Source organism: Mesoplodon bidens (assembly GCF_964165515.1).
Source record: "Mesoplodon bidens genome assembly, chromosome: 2".
NCBI lineage: Eukaryota > Metazoa > Chordata > Mammalia > Artiodactyla > Ziphiidae > Mesoplodon > Mesoplodon bidens.
In genome coordinates this window covers 98,290,945-98,308,683 of record NC_138177.1, presented here as the reverse complement: position 1 = coordinate 98,308,683, position 17,739 = coordinate 98,290,945, and the positions used below count along the sequence as shown (strand labels likewise).

The window sequence follows — 17,739 nt, the reverse complement described above, 5'->3', positions numbered from 1 at the left end:
GATCAGAAAATGAAGAGCTGAATCCAAGGAAATTGGCCTGGAGGCTATTATAATGTCATAGAGATAATGAAGAATTGAACAAAATGGGGAGATTAGAGGTGGAAGGGAAGGAGACAGATAGAAGAGAAATGGTAAGTGTCTCTCCCCCAATTCACTCCTACAGTTGGGAGTACAAGATTAGAATGTATCAGATAAAACAAAAGAGTTCATAATCAAGGGCTAGAGTGTGCAGTGCAAAATAAGGACCACTGGTGTTCAGAGAGAGGTCACTGAAAGTTGGAGCAGCATGAATAAAATTCAGAAATGTGAGATGTTAATATATTTCAGGGGAGGGGAAGAGCCTATGAGGAGGCACAGGGACAGAATGAACATGGTCCAAGTATGGGTCAAACGAGCTCATCAGAGGAGAGGACATGGTCCGCAGAGGGGGAAACAAGGCTGTTTAGCTGAGACAAGTAAGGTCTCGTGGGGCACTTATCCAGAGGAGTGTGGTCTGGCAGAAGATCTTGGAGGTCACAGCCGACTTTTGTAGGAAACCAGACATTAATTGATGCCAGTGGAAATAGGTAAGAGATGAATATGAAAGAACAAAATTTCATTGGAAGTTCAAAAGGGTTTGGAGACTATAGGGGAAAAAGGCATGAATAAATCCAAGATGATGATAAGATTTTTAGACTGAGTGGTTGGATCTATCTTATACTTTAATTAGTTGCTGCTTGTTACATACGATTAAGATGGTGGAGAACCATTTGCAACGTTTGACACTGAAAGAAAAGGAAGAGCCAATTTATGTTCATGTGTATTTCTCAATCTTTTCACACATGAAATTTTGTATTAATAGAGCACACCAGGGTAAACTAAAGAAACTGAGGGCATCTATATAAAACTTGGTGGAAAATTAATTACATTTTATAGTATGTAAGAATGAAGACACATCAAGCTTTAGGGAAATAATTTAAATATAAAATTTCCAAATAAAATCTATTCAATTTTTTAATAAGAAACTCGAGTTATTTCCATAAGATGATTTTTGTACAAGGAAAGGCTACATTTTCTGATCAAAAATTTAAATTTTGGGTACTTAACTTCTTGATAGTCATCATTGAAGAGAAACTTTGCACAAGTAGCTAATAAAAATCTAAAATCATTGCTTTGCAATCATTGAAAATATAGCAACCCTTGAAATTACAATACATTGAAAAAATCCAACAGCTCCGCTTTCACTGACAAAAGTAACCTTTAATTTTTCCGTGATAACTTGGATGTTTTAAAATTCAGTTAAATATTTTTATGTCAACTGTTTCAAAACAAAAATGATGCTCTTATTTGCAGAATGTGTGTGTATTTGGGGGCAGTTGCTATGCAGATAGCTGGGGCACCCCATAGAAGTCACACTGGTAACCCGTGGACAAAGTTAACAGATCTAAAACAAAGGTACTAGCCACTGACTTCAGCTGTACCCACGAAGAGACTGATGGTTCTTTCCACTCTCTCATCACCCCCAACATGGCACACCGAGGCCATGCCAGTAAACATGCTCTGCAGCTGACTGTCCAGGTGTGTGTTTAGTGGTTCCGTGCTCTGCTCAGTGGGTTTTCATGTGGTGGGGCTCCTTCTTGTCTCTGTTCAGTGCATTGGGATGGAGCATCAAGTTCTGATGCTACTCTTCTGGTTTTCTCGATTGCAACCTTCTGGGCATGCTGTCAGAGGATGCTCCACCACCCAGGATGCTCCCAGGATGCTCTCAACCAGAAACAACCTGCACTGATGTTCTTGCACAGATCTTGCCATGCCCCTGAAGAGATAAATTTTTTGTGGGACAGTTGTAATCCATTCCCAACACATTAATATGCCAATGCACAACCAGAGCAAAGCTCTGTAATGCAATTTTGCTTTGTTCCTTGAGTCACTGCTATGGGATTTCTTGGGATAGCCACTACTGCCAGAACAAGGACATAGTCTGTGGAATGACATTCACTAGAATTGTGCAAATCACCTTTGACCATGCCCTAACAGTGAATCACAGGGGACCATGATGGGCCAGTCATTGATAGTAAATATAAGATTTGATTGAAAAGTATCTCCTGTATTTCCTGCCAGAGAATACTGTTAGGGGTTTTTTTGTTTTGTTTTTGCTTTAGGTCTTAAGTTAATCTTTTAGCAAATGAATGTCTTGTGATCTCTTCATATTAGTTAGGGGTTTTGGGTCACAGAAGTGGACTCTGGCTAAATTAATGAAAGAATGAGAGAGGAAGAGAGGAAGAGAGACAGAGACAGAGAGAAGAATTTATTTGAAAGGATATGGGATGTGCCAAGAAACAAAACAAAACAAAACAAAACAAAACAAAAAAGGAGAAAAACCAGACTTCTGAAAGGAAGGAAACAAGGGCAGTTTGAGAATTGAAAGACCAGCATTAATTGCTATTCTCTCTGCTTCTGCTGTGGATCAATACCAAGAACTTTCTGTCTCAGTATGTCTCCCCTCAAGTTTCAAGTTCCTGGGAATAGAGTCTAGGAACTCCAGAGAGGGCTGAATACCTTCATTACAGGCAGAGCCCTGACTGTGGGCAGTGGGATGGTCCATCAGGAAAATTCAAGAAATTGACTCAAGAAGAAGGAACAATGGGTCTTGGACAAACAGAAACAACAGATGTCCGCTTCACCATTTTAACTCCATTTTTCGGTGAGAAAACTGAGTCCCTGAGGTAAAATGTTCTTCTCCACATCCTCACAGTTAGCCAAGGATGAGGCCAGAACAGTAACATAATTTTACCATCTTCTGGAACTTTTCTCATTCCAGTACTTTTCCTCCTTCACACATCTGCATATTCAGTTCTTTTAAATCTCTCTCTCTTAGAAAAGTGAAATAAAAGCTTACATTGTCTTCTTGAAATGCTATGAAGTGAGCTGATTTCTGGGAAACACATTACTAAATTAAATACACCTTTTTATGATCTTAAATATAAATGTCAGACAAATATCCTGAGGATGAATATTTGCCGGGAAGCTGAACAAGAGCTTGTATTTGGCTGTGGGCAACCAAAGCCAATACATAGGAAAACTACTTCTTTCTTATCTCAGGAGTTTGACAGTTTTAATGATGATGTCAAATGCATTTTCAGGCATATTTTTTCCAGGTTATTTGTGCTGTGAAGTACACTGTCTTGTGAAATGTCAGAGTGCTGTTTTTTCAGTGGGTGCCATTTTTCATTTGAATGCACTGGAACAGGATTTCCACGGAAAATATTCAAGTTCTGTGAGACACATTAAATTGTTTTTAATGCCACTATTATTATGAGGACCTGCAGCTAGCATACCTGAAGCAACATTCCACATTCCACATTCCACATACAAGTTCTGCCCTTGGCCTAAAGGTGGAGTTACATGGTGAAGGTGGGATGAAGCATATTTTTTACTTCAGGAATGTCCTCTAGGAGCCTCGATGCCATAAGTGGCTTGAATGTCAACTCCTCCCAAGGTCTTCCTTGGTCACCATACTTAAGTTTCTCATGGTAATTACAACTGCATCCTAATGGTTTCTTCAGCAGTATATATCACAAGGTGTAATTATATGTTTTTTAAGAGAGGCAGTATGTGCAGCCTTTAAGATCACAAAGCTGTAGCAACCCACTGGGTTCAAAATCTCAGCTCCAATGATTATAGTAATTATACTTGTTGCACTTGCATAATCATAACTAAACTCTCCAACTCCCAGGTTCTTTTACTGAAGTCATATGACACAGTGGTACCCATTTTTAAGGATGTTGTGAGAATTAAATGAGGTAACATGTGGAAAGCATTTTTAACATTGCCTTGTCAGCAGTGAGCATCATGTGTTTTCTATTGCTATGACTAGTGTATTATCTGTGTCTCTCCCCTCTCCGCCTGTATTCGACTGTGAGCTCTCTGAAGGCAGGTACCATATCTATTTTCTCCTGTGAGTATCCAGAAAGAAAAATGCCTCTGGCATAGTGGGGAAATCAATCAATATTTGTAGGCTGAATGGATGAATGTATGAATGGATGGACCAATTTGACAACTTACCAACTGCTTTCACATATATTGTCACATTTGAGCTACAGAACATTGCTGTTAGTTGGTACCAATACTTTTCTTATTTTATAGATTAGGAAACCGAAGCTGAGAGCTATTAAGTGACTTGCTCAAGAGAAGATTTCAAACATAACAAATAAGGTTTTCTGACTCCAAATCTCATTCTCCTTTGGTTCAACTATTTATTTATTTATTTATTTATTTATTTATTTTCCATCTCTGAATCTTGTCTAGAAGATTTTTCGATAAAATAAGGAAACAATTTGCCCTGTTTACTGCATCGTTTTGAGCATCAAAAGTTTAAGTAGGTAAAACGCATCAACCATTACCCCAATGTAAGGCATTATTACCGTGTTTAGCATTTAAGGTATTGCATAAAGTAGCTTGATTGTTTTTTGAAATGATTTTAGATGGGAAAGAGAATGTTTTAAAAGAAGGAAAGAAGAAGGAAAGAGAATCTGGGCAAGGGAGGGATAAAGAATTTGCAATAGCAATTGGTTTTGAATTCGGAAGCATTTCCTGATCCCTGACCATGTGGTCAGGTCAAGCTGGTCAAACTACCTAGAGAGGAAAGGAGAGTACCTTTCTTATGTCTCAATACTTTCTTGAAGTTTGAGGTGTGGTCAGCATGCATCTCTGATATTTTATCACATATTTTCAGCTCCTGGCCAATGAAATTAAGGAGCTATAGTTTTTGCCTTATGTTTCACTTTCCCTTCATATATAAATGCTGAGTTTCCAGGATGATAAATTCAGGAATGTTCTAACTTGTTTTTTACATCTACCAAGAACTGTAAATTCTGTTTGGATACTAAGAAAATGGAAAAAACAATACTCACACACAGTAACTTTGGTAGTAGTGAGAAGTATAGCTGATCGATAACACGATAATAAACAGAATCAGCTAACAATTCTTGAACATTTAGCATGTGGAAGAAGCTATGTTACATGATTTTATATGCATCATGTAATTTAACTGAGTTATTCATTTCTTTAACAAATATTTACTGAACATCTGTAATTTGCCAGGAACAGTTCCAGTAGCCAGACACATAATAATAATGAAATGCTTGACCTTATAGAGTTTACATTCTAGTGGGAGAGGAAAGCAATGAAAAAATTGGCCAATAAATACTTTATAAACTAGTTATAGATAGATAAACTAGATAGTTTAGATAAAATAGGTAGCTATAAGTTCTATGAAAAAAAGGAATATAATGTGTAAGAGTAGAGTAACGGAGGCCTGGGGTGATTAATGCTGCTTAGGTGGAGCAAGTGGTCAAACAAACCTTCCCTGAGGAGTTTAAACTTGAGCAAAGGTATGAATGGAGCCAGAGCTTAAACCATGTGATGTTGGCAGAACAGCGTTCCTGGGCAAAGGAACTGTCAGTGTAAAGTCCCTGAGGCAGTACAAAGCTAGAGTGGGACTGCCAGACAAATAAGGCCAAAAGCAATATGAATGAAGTCCATGAATCAGGCAGGGTCCTTGGATAGGGCTTTGAGGAAGAGGTGGGGAGTTTGGTTTTCTCCTGAATGTAATGGAAAGCTCTTGGAGGGTTTGGGCAGAATGACACAATTAGATTTACTTGTCAAAAGATCATTCTGGCTGCTGTATAGGGAGTGGTTTGTAGGTTATAGGGGTAGCAAGAGTGGAAGCTGGTAGAACACTTACGAGCCTATTGTGCCAGTCCAGGACAGAGATGATGGTAGGTGTGGAAGGTGGAGGTTGGAGGCCAGTAGTCAGCTTTGGAAGATGGCATAATTCTCTCCTGATTACCTACATTCTCTGAGTGAAATAAAAGTGGAAGTCATTAGCTGAAAATGTCAAGACTTGAAGAGACTGGAGAAGGTATGAGTTAGTTCTCAGAGAGTGAGAACGTGAACAGACTATGGAAAAATTACTAGGATTGTGAGGTAGTGGGGACTATTTGAAGTTTGTGGTCATGAGTCCAATGTGACATAAGATGACATGGTCGCGTGTTCTTCTCCATCCACCTTCAGTTATTCTGGTAAGGGCAGAGAACTGGGCTTAACTGGGGCTGGGATTTTGCCAGGTGAGTGTGGTGAACAAGGAGTGGGAACTGAGAGATTATACTGTTGGACTCTGAAACCTAAGCCTGGTAGAAGGTGAGGGCATGAGGTGGTAGTGGCAGTGGTAGATCAGAAATGTGCACGTTGGTAGATCAGATTGTCCCGATGCTGCCAAAGATCTACTGGAGTATGCAATGGACTTGAGTATATGTTTCCCCTCAAAATTCATATGTTGAAACCCTAACCTCCAAAGTGATGGTATTTGGAGGTGGGGGTCTTTGAGAGGTAATTAGATTTAGATGAGGTCATGAGTGTGGTGCCGTCATGATGGGATTAGTGCCCTCATAAGAAGAGACCAGAAAAGTAGCTCTCTTTTTCCTCCATGTGAGCATATAGCCAAAAAGAGAGTCCTCACCACAACCTGATCACACTGGCACCCTGAACTGGGACTTCCAGCTTCCAGAATGGTGAGGAAAAAATGTCTGTTTCTTTTGCTACCCAGTCTATGTGTTTGTTTATTTGTTTGTTGGATAGAAGGCCAAGCTAAGGCTGGCAATTGAAGAAGTGAGTCGAAAAGTGAGGTAGGAATTGGCCCTCAGATGCTCGAAGTGGAGACTTTGAAGATACTGGAAATGGCCAGGGGCATGTTATCATGGAAGTGGGTTATCTTAATTAGTATAATACAACGTTTTATATTTTCTGGGCTTTTTTCTCCTCTGTATCCTTGGACTCTTCTGGGTTGCCAAAATAATGACAAAGTTGAGACAAGCCAAGAACATCACCAAAAAGTGAAGGACTTAATTTGTATTCTTAATGTCTGAGAAGTGCCTACTTTTACGGTTATGACTGTAGTACTGACGTGGTTCCGGGGGTGTGATGATGAGGTAACAGCACACCCTGGCTTTTGGGCTCAGTGAGGATGCGCACACATCCGCCTTCATTAATGTCTCACCATTCCCAGACAGGCAATAGTGAATGTTTATCAGTAGGTGAGTCGGCATATCCTAGGGAGCCAGGGAGTCTCCTAGGCAGAGAGTCCTCAGTCGGGGAAGTCATTCCTGGATAGCAGCCAGCTCTCAAAGAGTTCCCACCACGGCCTACTTTTCAGTATGCGATCCAAGTTTTAATTTCGCGCAGATAGAGGTCGGTTTTCGCGCTGTGGGTCAGTGCGCAAGATCCTGGCTTCTGCTCTCCAGCAATCCTGAAGTTAGAGTTCCTGGAGGGATCCAGGAGGCTTCCCAGGGGGGCGTGGGTGCCTTGTCTCCTCGGCCTCGCTGCTGCAGAATCCAGGGGTGCGTCCCTCTTTTCCGATTCTTGACGTCAAGCCCCGACCGCCGCGAAGCCTCGCCAGGGCGGTGGAGAGCAGAGGGAGGGTGGCGGGGAGGGGAAGCCATTGCAGCAACAGCTTGGAGGAAGGAGCTGGACGTCTCCGCCGAGAAAAACCGGGGGTGGGAGCCAGAGTAGGGGAGGCAGAGGACCTGCTGTCTCTAGGAGCCGCTGGGTTGCTGCAAAGAGGGGCGGGGAGAGGCGGGGGCTCTGCCTGCACCGCGCTGGCTCCAGCGGTGCCCGCGGGGAATGTGACATCAGCGGCGCCGGGCGCTTGCGGCTGGAGGAGGCATCTCGCCTCGGCTGCGCTGTGCACACCTCGCCCCGGGGAAAACGCAGACCCGGGCAGGCGGCAGGGATGTCGGCGAAGGAGAGGCCAAAGGGCAAAGTGATCAAGGACAGCGTGACCCTCCTGCCCTGCTTTTATTTCGTGGAGGTGAGTTGGCTCAGCGCCTTGGCATAATGCAGATCCTCCGGGTGGCTCCGGAGCCAGTTCGGGTCCCGGACGGTGTTGGAGGCGCGGAACCCGTGCCTGGGTGCGCGCTGCTGCCCCTAAATGCCCCACGGTCCCCCTTCCCCCCAGGTTTCTCGGGAGCTTCCCCGAGTGTGCCTGTGAGTGCCCGCCAGCCAGGGGTGATTAGCACTAGCGATGCCACTGCTAGGTGGCCTGCAGCCGGGAGATACCTGTGTGAGTGAGTGTGGGGCTAGTTCCCTGGCCCTCCTGGATCGCCTGGGTGCACAGCGTCGTCAGTGGCCCAGAGGGGCCATGATACCGATATTTCGGGATCTGTGTCCTCAACCTGCGACTACATATCTAGAACTCTGTGAGCTTTCTATAAGAATTCAAATACACACAGCCATGCCCGGGGTGTATGGGGGCTGGGGGTGTTTACATAGGATTAGGAATATTGATTGCTTTATTACACAAAAAAACAAAACCAAAATCCCTATCCCTATTAAAATTACTATGGTGCTCACATCAGCTTCTAAAATTGGGTCCACATCTCTAGGCATCAATTGGTTGGCCCTTTTCCATGGTTAACAAAAATTATCTGCATATACACAAATATATGTATATGTATGCATATGTATATGTATGTATGTGTAATATTTTTAAAATAAGTGACATCATCTGATTTTACATGATTTGTACGTGTGCATTTTTCTGTGCTGAGCAGTATTACAGATAAGCAGTTAACATGCAGATGTATTCATAAATGAACCGCTAACTTACCAAAATGCAGCATTTAAGAAGGAAAAAATTATGGGAGGGTTATAAAGATTGACAGGTACAGTGATTCCATGCACTGTGGTCCGTTGCATTAGGAAGACATTTTTAAGCAAGAGGTTTATTAAATCATAGGTAGAGAAGAGATGTATTGGATAGGTTTAGTGAAATCATATGGTTTTAAGCATAAAACTATTCTGTACAATTTTAGAGCCTGGATTGCATAGAGAATTATAAGACTGATGGTGATTTATAAATATCCTTCTTTGGCTGTCTTTTCAGCCAAATATGGAGGTTTAGCACTTCCAGGTACAGATAGTAGATTCTGTATTTGATGATTGTGAGGCTTATCTGTGTTGAGGGATAGTCACTGTCTTGAAACTTGGGAGAATAGACATTGTCAGATTGTTTTTATAGATAGCAGTATACGTGTAAGTTTCTCTTAGGTCTTGCAAATTTTAAAAATGGTTTCAGTGTTAAGAAAGATGTACGTGATTTGCATAAGTCTCAGAGAAATGATGGGTGACTCCTTCATCCATGACCCATAGAAAAGAAGGAAAAAAATTGACCTGTTTATTTAAAGTAATTAATTGATTCATTTATTTTTGCCCTTCCTCTTTTCACAAGGGATTTGGAAGCCATGGTTTAGATAATTTTGTTGAAAGCTAATGAAGAGTTTTATCGGGAAAAAAAATGTGGGCACAGAAGATTCCATGCTGAAAGGGGTAAAGGAATAGCGAGATAGGATCCCTGCCTTGAAGTTAAATCCTGTCAGGCCACTTGTCGCATTGCTAATCCACTGTGGTTTTGTCCAAAAGCACTTTCATTCACGTCTGGATCTATTACATCTGTCTAGGAGACATCAGTTAATTGCTGGCTTCTGCCTCCAGGACGGAGAACCTGAGGTCAGCTAGAAGCTGACCACATTTGGATTGCAGCTGTATGGCTTCGAGGAAAATACTTTCATGAAAGAGGACGCAAACCAGAGAATTAAGGATGTGCCTTAAAAGAATCTATGTGTGCACTTTTGAGGTACCTTTAACAGGAGTACATTATCTTTTAATCTAAAATTTTAAAAGTAAAAATGCCTCATAATGCATTTGAAATGTGTCTGTAGGAACAAACATCTCACAAATGTTAATTCTTTTCCATGAGTGGAAATAGCCCAAAATCATTACCTTCACTTTGACCCATTCAGATACCCTCTACAAATTCCTTAGCAGGGCAAGTTATAGAACAATTACTTGGGGACAGTTCATGGAGTTTCAACACGCATTTATGACATTATGTCTTGAGGGTAACAGATTTCAAAGGGAGAGCCACGAAACTGGATTGCAAATGATCTCTCTGAAATTTAAATGCATGATGACCTCTAAAGAGCCTCCAGAAAATGGGGGAAGACATTAGTACACCAATTATTTAAGGGATTGACAGAATGCACTACTGAACTCCTTTGGAATGACTCATTTTGAGGCCAGTGAGAATGAGCTTTGTAGCTGCTTTGGAGGATGAATAAATATAGCATGAATTAACATGTCAGTAAAGTGCTCTAGAGTAATGGCACTTTGCTTCCAACATAGTTTCCCCAGACCTTTGTAATTAAAATGGAAAAGTGAAACATGAGTGAATCTTTCATCACATATCAGCCCAAAGAACATATTTCAATAATTTAAGGAACAAAAAGAGGCAAAAAGGACCAGAATTTGAGGAGAAAATAGGACCTAAGAATTAAGTTAGGTTCCTACCATATACCATACAAAAATAAATTCTGGACAGACCAATGATTTAGATTTTTAAGCAACAGTTAAAAAACTAAATAATAGGGCTTCCCTTGTGGCGCAGTGGTTGAGAGTCCGCCTGCCGATGCAGGGGACACGGGTTCGTGCCCTGGTCCAGGAAGATCCCACATGCCGTGGAGCGGCTGGGCCCGTGAGCCATGGCCGCTGGACCTGCGCGTCCGGAGCCTGTGCTCCGCAATGGGAGAGGCCACAACAGTGAGAGGCCCGCGTACCGCAAAAAAAAAAAAAAAAAAAAAAAAAAAACCCAACTAAATAATAATAATAACACAGAAGTATATTTTTAGATTTTACAGTGAGAAAGACCTTTCTTAACATATTACCAAAGTCAGAAATAATACAGGAAAAGCCTAACACATCTTTCTACCATCCCAAATAAAGTTTCTCTGTAACAGAAGATGCTCTAAAGAAAGTTTAGAAAAGAAAACAGTCTGTGGGTCTCAAGTCAGTGACACCATGGAGAGTTTAAACTTTGCCTTTCTTCAAGCAGTTCAGGCTGTTTGAAATTGCTATTCATGATAGACATGAAATATGAAGAAACTAACTAGGAAACTGAGGAGCAACTTTCATTCCAACCAGAGGAGGCTAAAATCAAGTTAGACTGAATTAAGGCAGAAAAACCTGGGCCTTACAGACAGATTGACCTGGTTCATATATCCCCTATGCCACATACTACTTGGATAATTCTGGCCAAGTTACTTCTCTCATCCTCAGTTTCTACATATGTAATAGAAATTATATGAAGTAATATAAATATATATATTCATATATAATAGAAATTATAATAACCATATATCTCAGACTATATTATGAGGTTAAAGCATGAAAGATACCATATATCATACCTGAGCTAGAGTAGGCACTCAGGATGTATCAGTTTCTTTTGCATGGTGTCAGGGTATAGAGATTGTATCCTATATATAGGCCAAGGTGTTCAGTCACTAAAATCAAGTAATCATGTCCCAGCTGACCACCAAACTCGATGTTAAACAAACATTAAGTTAATGGATAGAACTAATTTTTTCTTACATCTTTGGTTTATGCTGCCAATTGTTTATGCTGATAAAGGGGTTTATGGTTGATAGTAATTAAAAATATCAATATTACATAGTGATTTGAAAACACACTGTGATTTCCAAGATGGTACCTCACTTTATGAACAAGTTTGACAATTCAGTTTTGCATTGTTCGATGTGGGAAAAGAAAAGTCAAATTATGAAAGGAACTCTCAAACAAGCATATCCAAAGCTTTATCAGGTTGAACAGAAAACAAGTTAAAAGGAACATTCCACTGAAGAAAAGGTTTCTCTTGCCTTTAAAGTTCCAAAGCACTCTCCAAGTGATGGCTGTATCATTTACAGTGCAATTGCACACGGCAGCACACCTAGAAATAGTAAAAGGTCTTTCAGCTTACTAACCCAATATTATACGTGAGAAGGCTGGTTGTCTGTGTGCCTAATGAATTTCCTTTACGCCAAGTGTTACAATGGTCCCACCTGTGCTCAAACTCACGATTTCATTCTCATTAGTCATCCTGTTTCAAGATATGGGTTCACATTAACTCAGTATGTAATACAAACAAATGATAAATTGCCCTTTAAACCAAAAAGATACAAGTTCTTAATAAATAAATAGGAAAAAGATTCTTCTCATTTAAACATTCTGCTTTATGGCATACATTTTTATTACTAATCTAATGTTTACTTTATGGAGGTAAAAGAGCAGTGTTTGACCTATATGCAAAGTATTTTTATAAAGCTATAGATGCAGATAGCTTGAAATTTCTTGTTTTTCATACACATACACGCACACGCACACGCACACACACACAGGCGTGCACAAACCCAGAGGGAGTAGGAATAGCCTCTCTCCACTGAGTGTAAAATAACCGTACCTGAAGTATTACAGATTCAAAATATTTTAAACACGACAGACTTGAAATTATACAGAAAGTTTTCACTAATTTGAATATTGTACTTAACAGTGGATATGTTTCAGGATTTTGTTCATGCAGGTTAATTACTACAGTTTAGGGTCAGCAAACTAGACATTGTGTTCAGGAGTAAGAGCCATCATTTCTCTGTTACCATCCTGCCTGAAGAAGTTCAAAAAGCCTTTGTTTGAGCAAAGATAACCTGGTTAGTTCAGTCTGAACGTCATGCCTAGACATTATGGTGTCTTGACACACCTTAATATGTTTTTTACTTTTTTCCCACTGGAAAGTGTCCACTGTATCTTAATTGTAGCAAACATTAATTCACAAGATTTCTGTTTTAGCTCAAGATCTATGTGAAAATTATATAACTCATATGATCTTGCTGGGAAATATAGCTAGCTGATTTCCTTTTACATAAACTTTAGCATCAGTAGGAAGCACAAAATGACAACATTTCTGCATTGCACATACCAAAATAGTAGCTGTAGGTTTTTTCCCTTTTCTAGATGACATAGATAGTCCACTCAAAGAAGTAGTCCAAACCCACCAACAGAGATGAGCTGACAAATCTTTCCTCCTCTTTTAGGGTCACGATGTGCAAAGTCCTTTGGTGAAAAACAAAAATGAAGTTCAGATGATAATAGAGTCCTAAGTTTCACAGAGACTAAATGAGGACATTTCCACAAATACCGAGACCAAGTATTGAACATAGAACCCCCCGTTAGGGAATTCTATACTATTCCTAGGCTCCCCCACTACCTTACTGTGTCTTCATGGACAAATCACTCATAGTAATCTTTGTCCTACTTTCCTCTAGTAGGAAAAAATGGGTGCCTTCTACCAATCTCAAAGGGATATTAATAATAATGATAACAGTAAAAACAAGGAATAGTCAATTTCAAGCCTCCTTTATATGACAGACCCTGTATACATTATCTTTAATCCTGAGAACTGGATTATTTGTATTAAGGTAATATCGGGAAGGCATTATTATCCTTATATTTTTATTTTTATTTATTTATTTTTTTCCTCGTGGTACGTGGGCCTCTCACTGCTGTGGCCTCTCCCATTGTGGAGCACAGGCTCCGGACGCGCAGGCTCAGCGGCCATGGCTCACGGGCCCAGCTGCTCCGCGGCATGTGGGATCTTCTCGGACCGGGGCACGAACCCGTGTCCCCTGCATCGGCAGGCGGACTCTCAACCACTGCACTACCAGGGAAGCCCTACCCTTATTTTTTTTTAAATCAGCAAATTGTAACTCAAAGAGCTAAATATCTTTCTGGGGACACAGCAATTAAGTGACGGGGCCACCATTTGGGTGCTTGTCCATCTCCATCTCCTCCTGCATTACCATTACCCCCACTCCACCTCACACATGACTCTAATGATAATGCTAAACTTAATGAGGGAGTGGGATGGGGAGACCTGTCTCTGCTGTGACTTGGCTAGCTTTGTGGTATCTGAAGGCATGTATGTGGAAGATGCCTGTTGAGGTTCTTTCTGTCTGAGTTGTGGAATATTTTCTCTTCATTCAGCTACTGAACTTGGCTTTGTTAATGCTATCTCTCACCTAGAGTAACTGAATTAATTCTAATATGGTGTGTAGATGGCACAATGACTGTCTACCTAAAAAGCTGCTTCCGGGCTTCCCTGGTGGCTCAGTGGTTGAGAGTCCGCCTGCCGATGCAGGGGACACAGGTTTGTGCCCCGGTCTGGGAAGATCCCACGTGCCGTGGAGCAGCCGGGCCCATGAGCCATGGCTGCTGAGCCTGGGCGTCCGGAGCCTGTGCTCCGCAACGGAAGAGGCCACAACAGTGAGAGACCCGTGTACCGCAAAAAAATTAAAAAATAAAAAAAATAAAAATAAAAAGCTGCTTCCTTTGGGAAAACACAGATGGTACCCATGAGGCTTCCGCAGAGGAAGACTGAACACGGAGCTCTGGGTAGAGGGAGAGTGAAGAGTTGGAACTGAAAGAAAATTTAGAAAAGTAGACTGTGTATGTCTATGAGAATGATAGAGCATGGAGGAAAGAATTCCTAAGAGAACAGAAACAGAGAGAGGCCAGGCCAAGGAGGATTAGGAGAAAAAGCATGAGAAAAATAGAAGATAGGAGTGAAGGGCATGCGAGGGTAATGGGCATCTGTGAGCAAGCCATGGAGATTCCTTTAGGCATTTGAGTTGTCTTAAGTTAGCTTGTTAAATAAAAAGCATTTAGGGCACAGTTGTTACTGTTTACTTTAGGAATGTGTTACAAATATTATCACAAGGATTTTCTCCCAGTATGTGTATACTTCACAGGCTATTTCTCATGCAAGCGCTCAACAACAACAACAAAAAGTGAGGAAATGTCTTATTACAGAATTGTCTAATAAAATCATGTACTCTCAGGACATTTGGTTTGATTCTCCTATCACAACATTGGTTTGATTCTCCTATCACAAATGAGAAAACTGTGGCTTGAAAAGGTTAACTGAGTTACCTAAAAACACACTATGGTTAATATCAGACAAGAGTAGAGCCTGTCTCCCAACTTCTAGTGCTCGTTTCTAATTATACTATTTGTAGAATTCCTTACATTAGAGGGTTTCCCCCTGGATTATAACACAATACAGGTCATTCTAATCCTACACGTGAACAAATTGTGCCGGCTGTTTGAAAGTTCCATCTAAGTACTTTTATGTATTTCATAATACCACATTGCATTAAGCATGTTAAAGCAATTACGAATGGATCTTCTGCTTTTCTAAATTTTTAGGCTCTTTGAAAAGCATGGTTATGGCTAAAAATCATAAAATTGGAAGTGATATTTTTCTTTCTCACTGCCCGACTGTCTACCTATAATTTCATAATTACTTCTCTGGACATGAGGTCTCTGACAGACAGTAAAGGAAAGTGGAAACGTTGGAAGGAGTGTAGGTACAATTTACAACATCAGTAACAAAATAACTGAATTTTCTTTTACAGTTTAATGTAATTTCTTCATATACATTGATTCATTTGATCCTGAGGAGTAGATATTAACTCTGTTTTACAAATTAAGTAACTGAGACTCATGAAGGTCCAAGAACTTGCCTAAAACCCAAGCAGTGCTCTTCTCCCCTGTGGGCCACAAGGAGAAAAATGTTTGTATTTAAACTGTGAAATGTCTAATTATGAATCTCTCAGCTTTCTTTGGTTTCTTCTAGAATTAATTAGCTGAGACATGTACTTCCAGATTACTATGGAATAGAGTCATTTCCTCAGAGTGAAGTGGATTTTGGAATGTGAAAGCCTAGGACAGAAATGCTAATTTTGACACAATTAGTGTTGAGTTGTTTTCCCTTTCAGTAATTAGGCACTGAATCAATTGCCTCTTAGGTCCATCACTGTTTGGTTGTTTTTAATCAAAAAACATTTATGTTAATCAACATAAAGGAGGATAATTGCTTTCTTATTTGCTATCATAAGATGGCTTCCATACATTCTTCTAAAACTGACATTAGACCACTGAGGTATAAATTAAAGAGAAGGGGAAATACAGGTATTTAAAATCAATGTGTGTTCAGGAAAAGGAAAACAAGGTATCAGTACATTTAGTGGACTGTGGTTGGGGAGTGAGAATCATGGAAATATGTGTGGATATATTGTCTACAACTTAATGTCCTCACCAAAGCCTGTGCTGTAGGATTGCCTTAGTGGTAACATCGCCATTTAATAAAGTTCTAATCATGCTTCAGAAACTGAGCCTTCATGGATAGTCTAAAAGAGAAGAATCTTATATTAAATACACTCCAAAAAGGGGTGCCAAAGTAAAATACCAGGGTGTATTCTGATTGTACTTCCATGAAAATTCATTTAGTCATTGAATAAATATTTATTTATTTCTTATTATGTACCTTTTGGTTAAATTAATGGAAATAATATGGAATCATTACTGGCATACTTCCTAATCTATAGTAGGATTTCAATAAAGTTTGTCTGAATGGATGGAGTAAAACAAGACTGATAGTTATAAATTTTTCCTTAACTTTTCTTAAACAGTGGAGACATTTTTATCTATATAATAAGTGGTGATGAAGGTTAAATCAATCTCCGAGGTCTGTGAGCCTCATTTCTTAATAATACTGATGCTCATTTTATGATCTAGAGCATACCTATGGATTAGTTGAGATTTGAGGCATCATTCAAAGGATTTTGAGATGCCTTTTCAAAGAGAGGCATCATTTAAACAAAGGACTTCTAGTTTTAATTTTCATAGAAAATTATCTTAGTTATATAACGTATACATGCCAGCAAAGACCATTTTTTTTTTTGTGGCTATGTGGAACAAATGATAACATTTTTTTTTAGTAAAAAATGTGCTTCTTTGTCAGATATAGTTGTATCCCATATTATATTGTATTTGTTTTATATATTTGTTCATGACTTTTTGATGCATCTCACAATGAAACATAGTACAATTATACTTAATTTAATCACAGCTTTAAGATGTTGGAAAATAAAAGTTCTTAATGTCCCACATTAAGAGCCCCTCTTCAATATCTCTTATATTCGTCAATCCCTTTCACAGATACATTCAAGTAAATAAGGTCTTAAGCAGCCTTGGAAAAGCATTAATCTTGAAGGTGGGCTCATAATTGCATTTAAGTATGATCTAAGTATGTAGGAGACAAGCTTGGAAAAAGAGAGTGATTCATGATACATTGTTAAATTCTCATCTCTGAAAGTAGATTAGAAATCCTTCTCTGGATAATTTATGGATCAAATGAAATATATCAGGCACATAGTACACACTCAATAAATGTGTGTTAGATAAATTAATTATTACATAAGAGAAAATATAAACCTTTACAGTGCTTAAATAAAATGGTTTAAGGATAAACTTGATACCTGAATTTAGTAAACAACTCAAAAAAAGTAATTTAAGAATATTGATGTCTTTAATTGACTAATTTATGTGCATATAAGATTATCACATTAGATCTAAAAATCATAAATTTGTTTATCTTATTCCATATCTCAAATACAGAATTTTTGGTTAATTTCATTTCTCTGACATTATTACAATGACAATATTTTTTTTTCCTTAACTCCTATTTTGTTTGGTATTAAGAAATATATGTTGGACCCCAGAGGAACTATGTATTCTTTTATAAGACTGTTCAGGTCAAAATATATTTGCTTTTTCTATATAAATAAAGTAATCCCACTAATAGTGAAAATAGTGAAAGTTGTCAGGTGACATTCACAGTATATAAAGAAAATATACATTATACTATTTTCTGCTATTTCTCAATGTCTTTGGGAAGGTAAGGTCAGTGTTAAAAATTTTTAGCAAGAGGTAGTAGGTATAATGACTACAAATGTGAACTCAGCTGCTAGATTTCTT

The 17,739-nt window shown here is 39.4% G+C and overlaps 1 protein-coding gene across 2 annotated transcripts in view; it reads left to right on the top strand.

The window, feature by feature from the left end:
* Positions 1 to 7,404: 7,404 nt before the first annotated feature.
* PLPPR4 (phospholipid phosphatase related 4) overlaps positions 7,405 to 17,739 on the top strand; it is a gene marked incomplete at its 3' end in the record, with an annotated part of 37,645 nt that continues 27,310 nt past the window's right edge. Inside the window, exon 1 of one of the 2 annotated variants that reach the window (XM_081224448.1) lies at positions 7,405 to 7,846. In XM_081224448.1, the coding sequence (XP_081080574.1) occupies positions 7,769 to 7,846 (78 nt within the window). In that variant the 5' untranslated portion in view covers positions 7,405 to 7,768. The remainder of the gene's footprint in view (positions 7,847 to 17,739) is intronic. The other variant, XM_081224447.1, reaches the window with a different exon arrangement.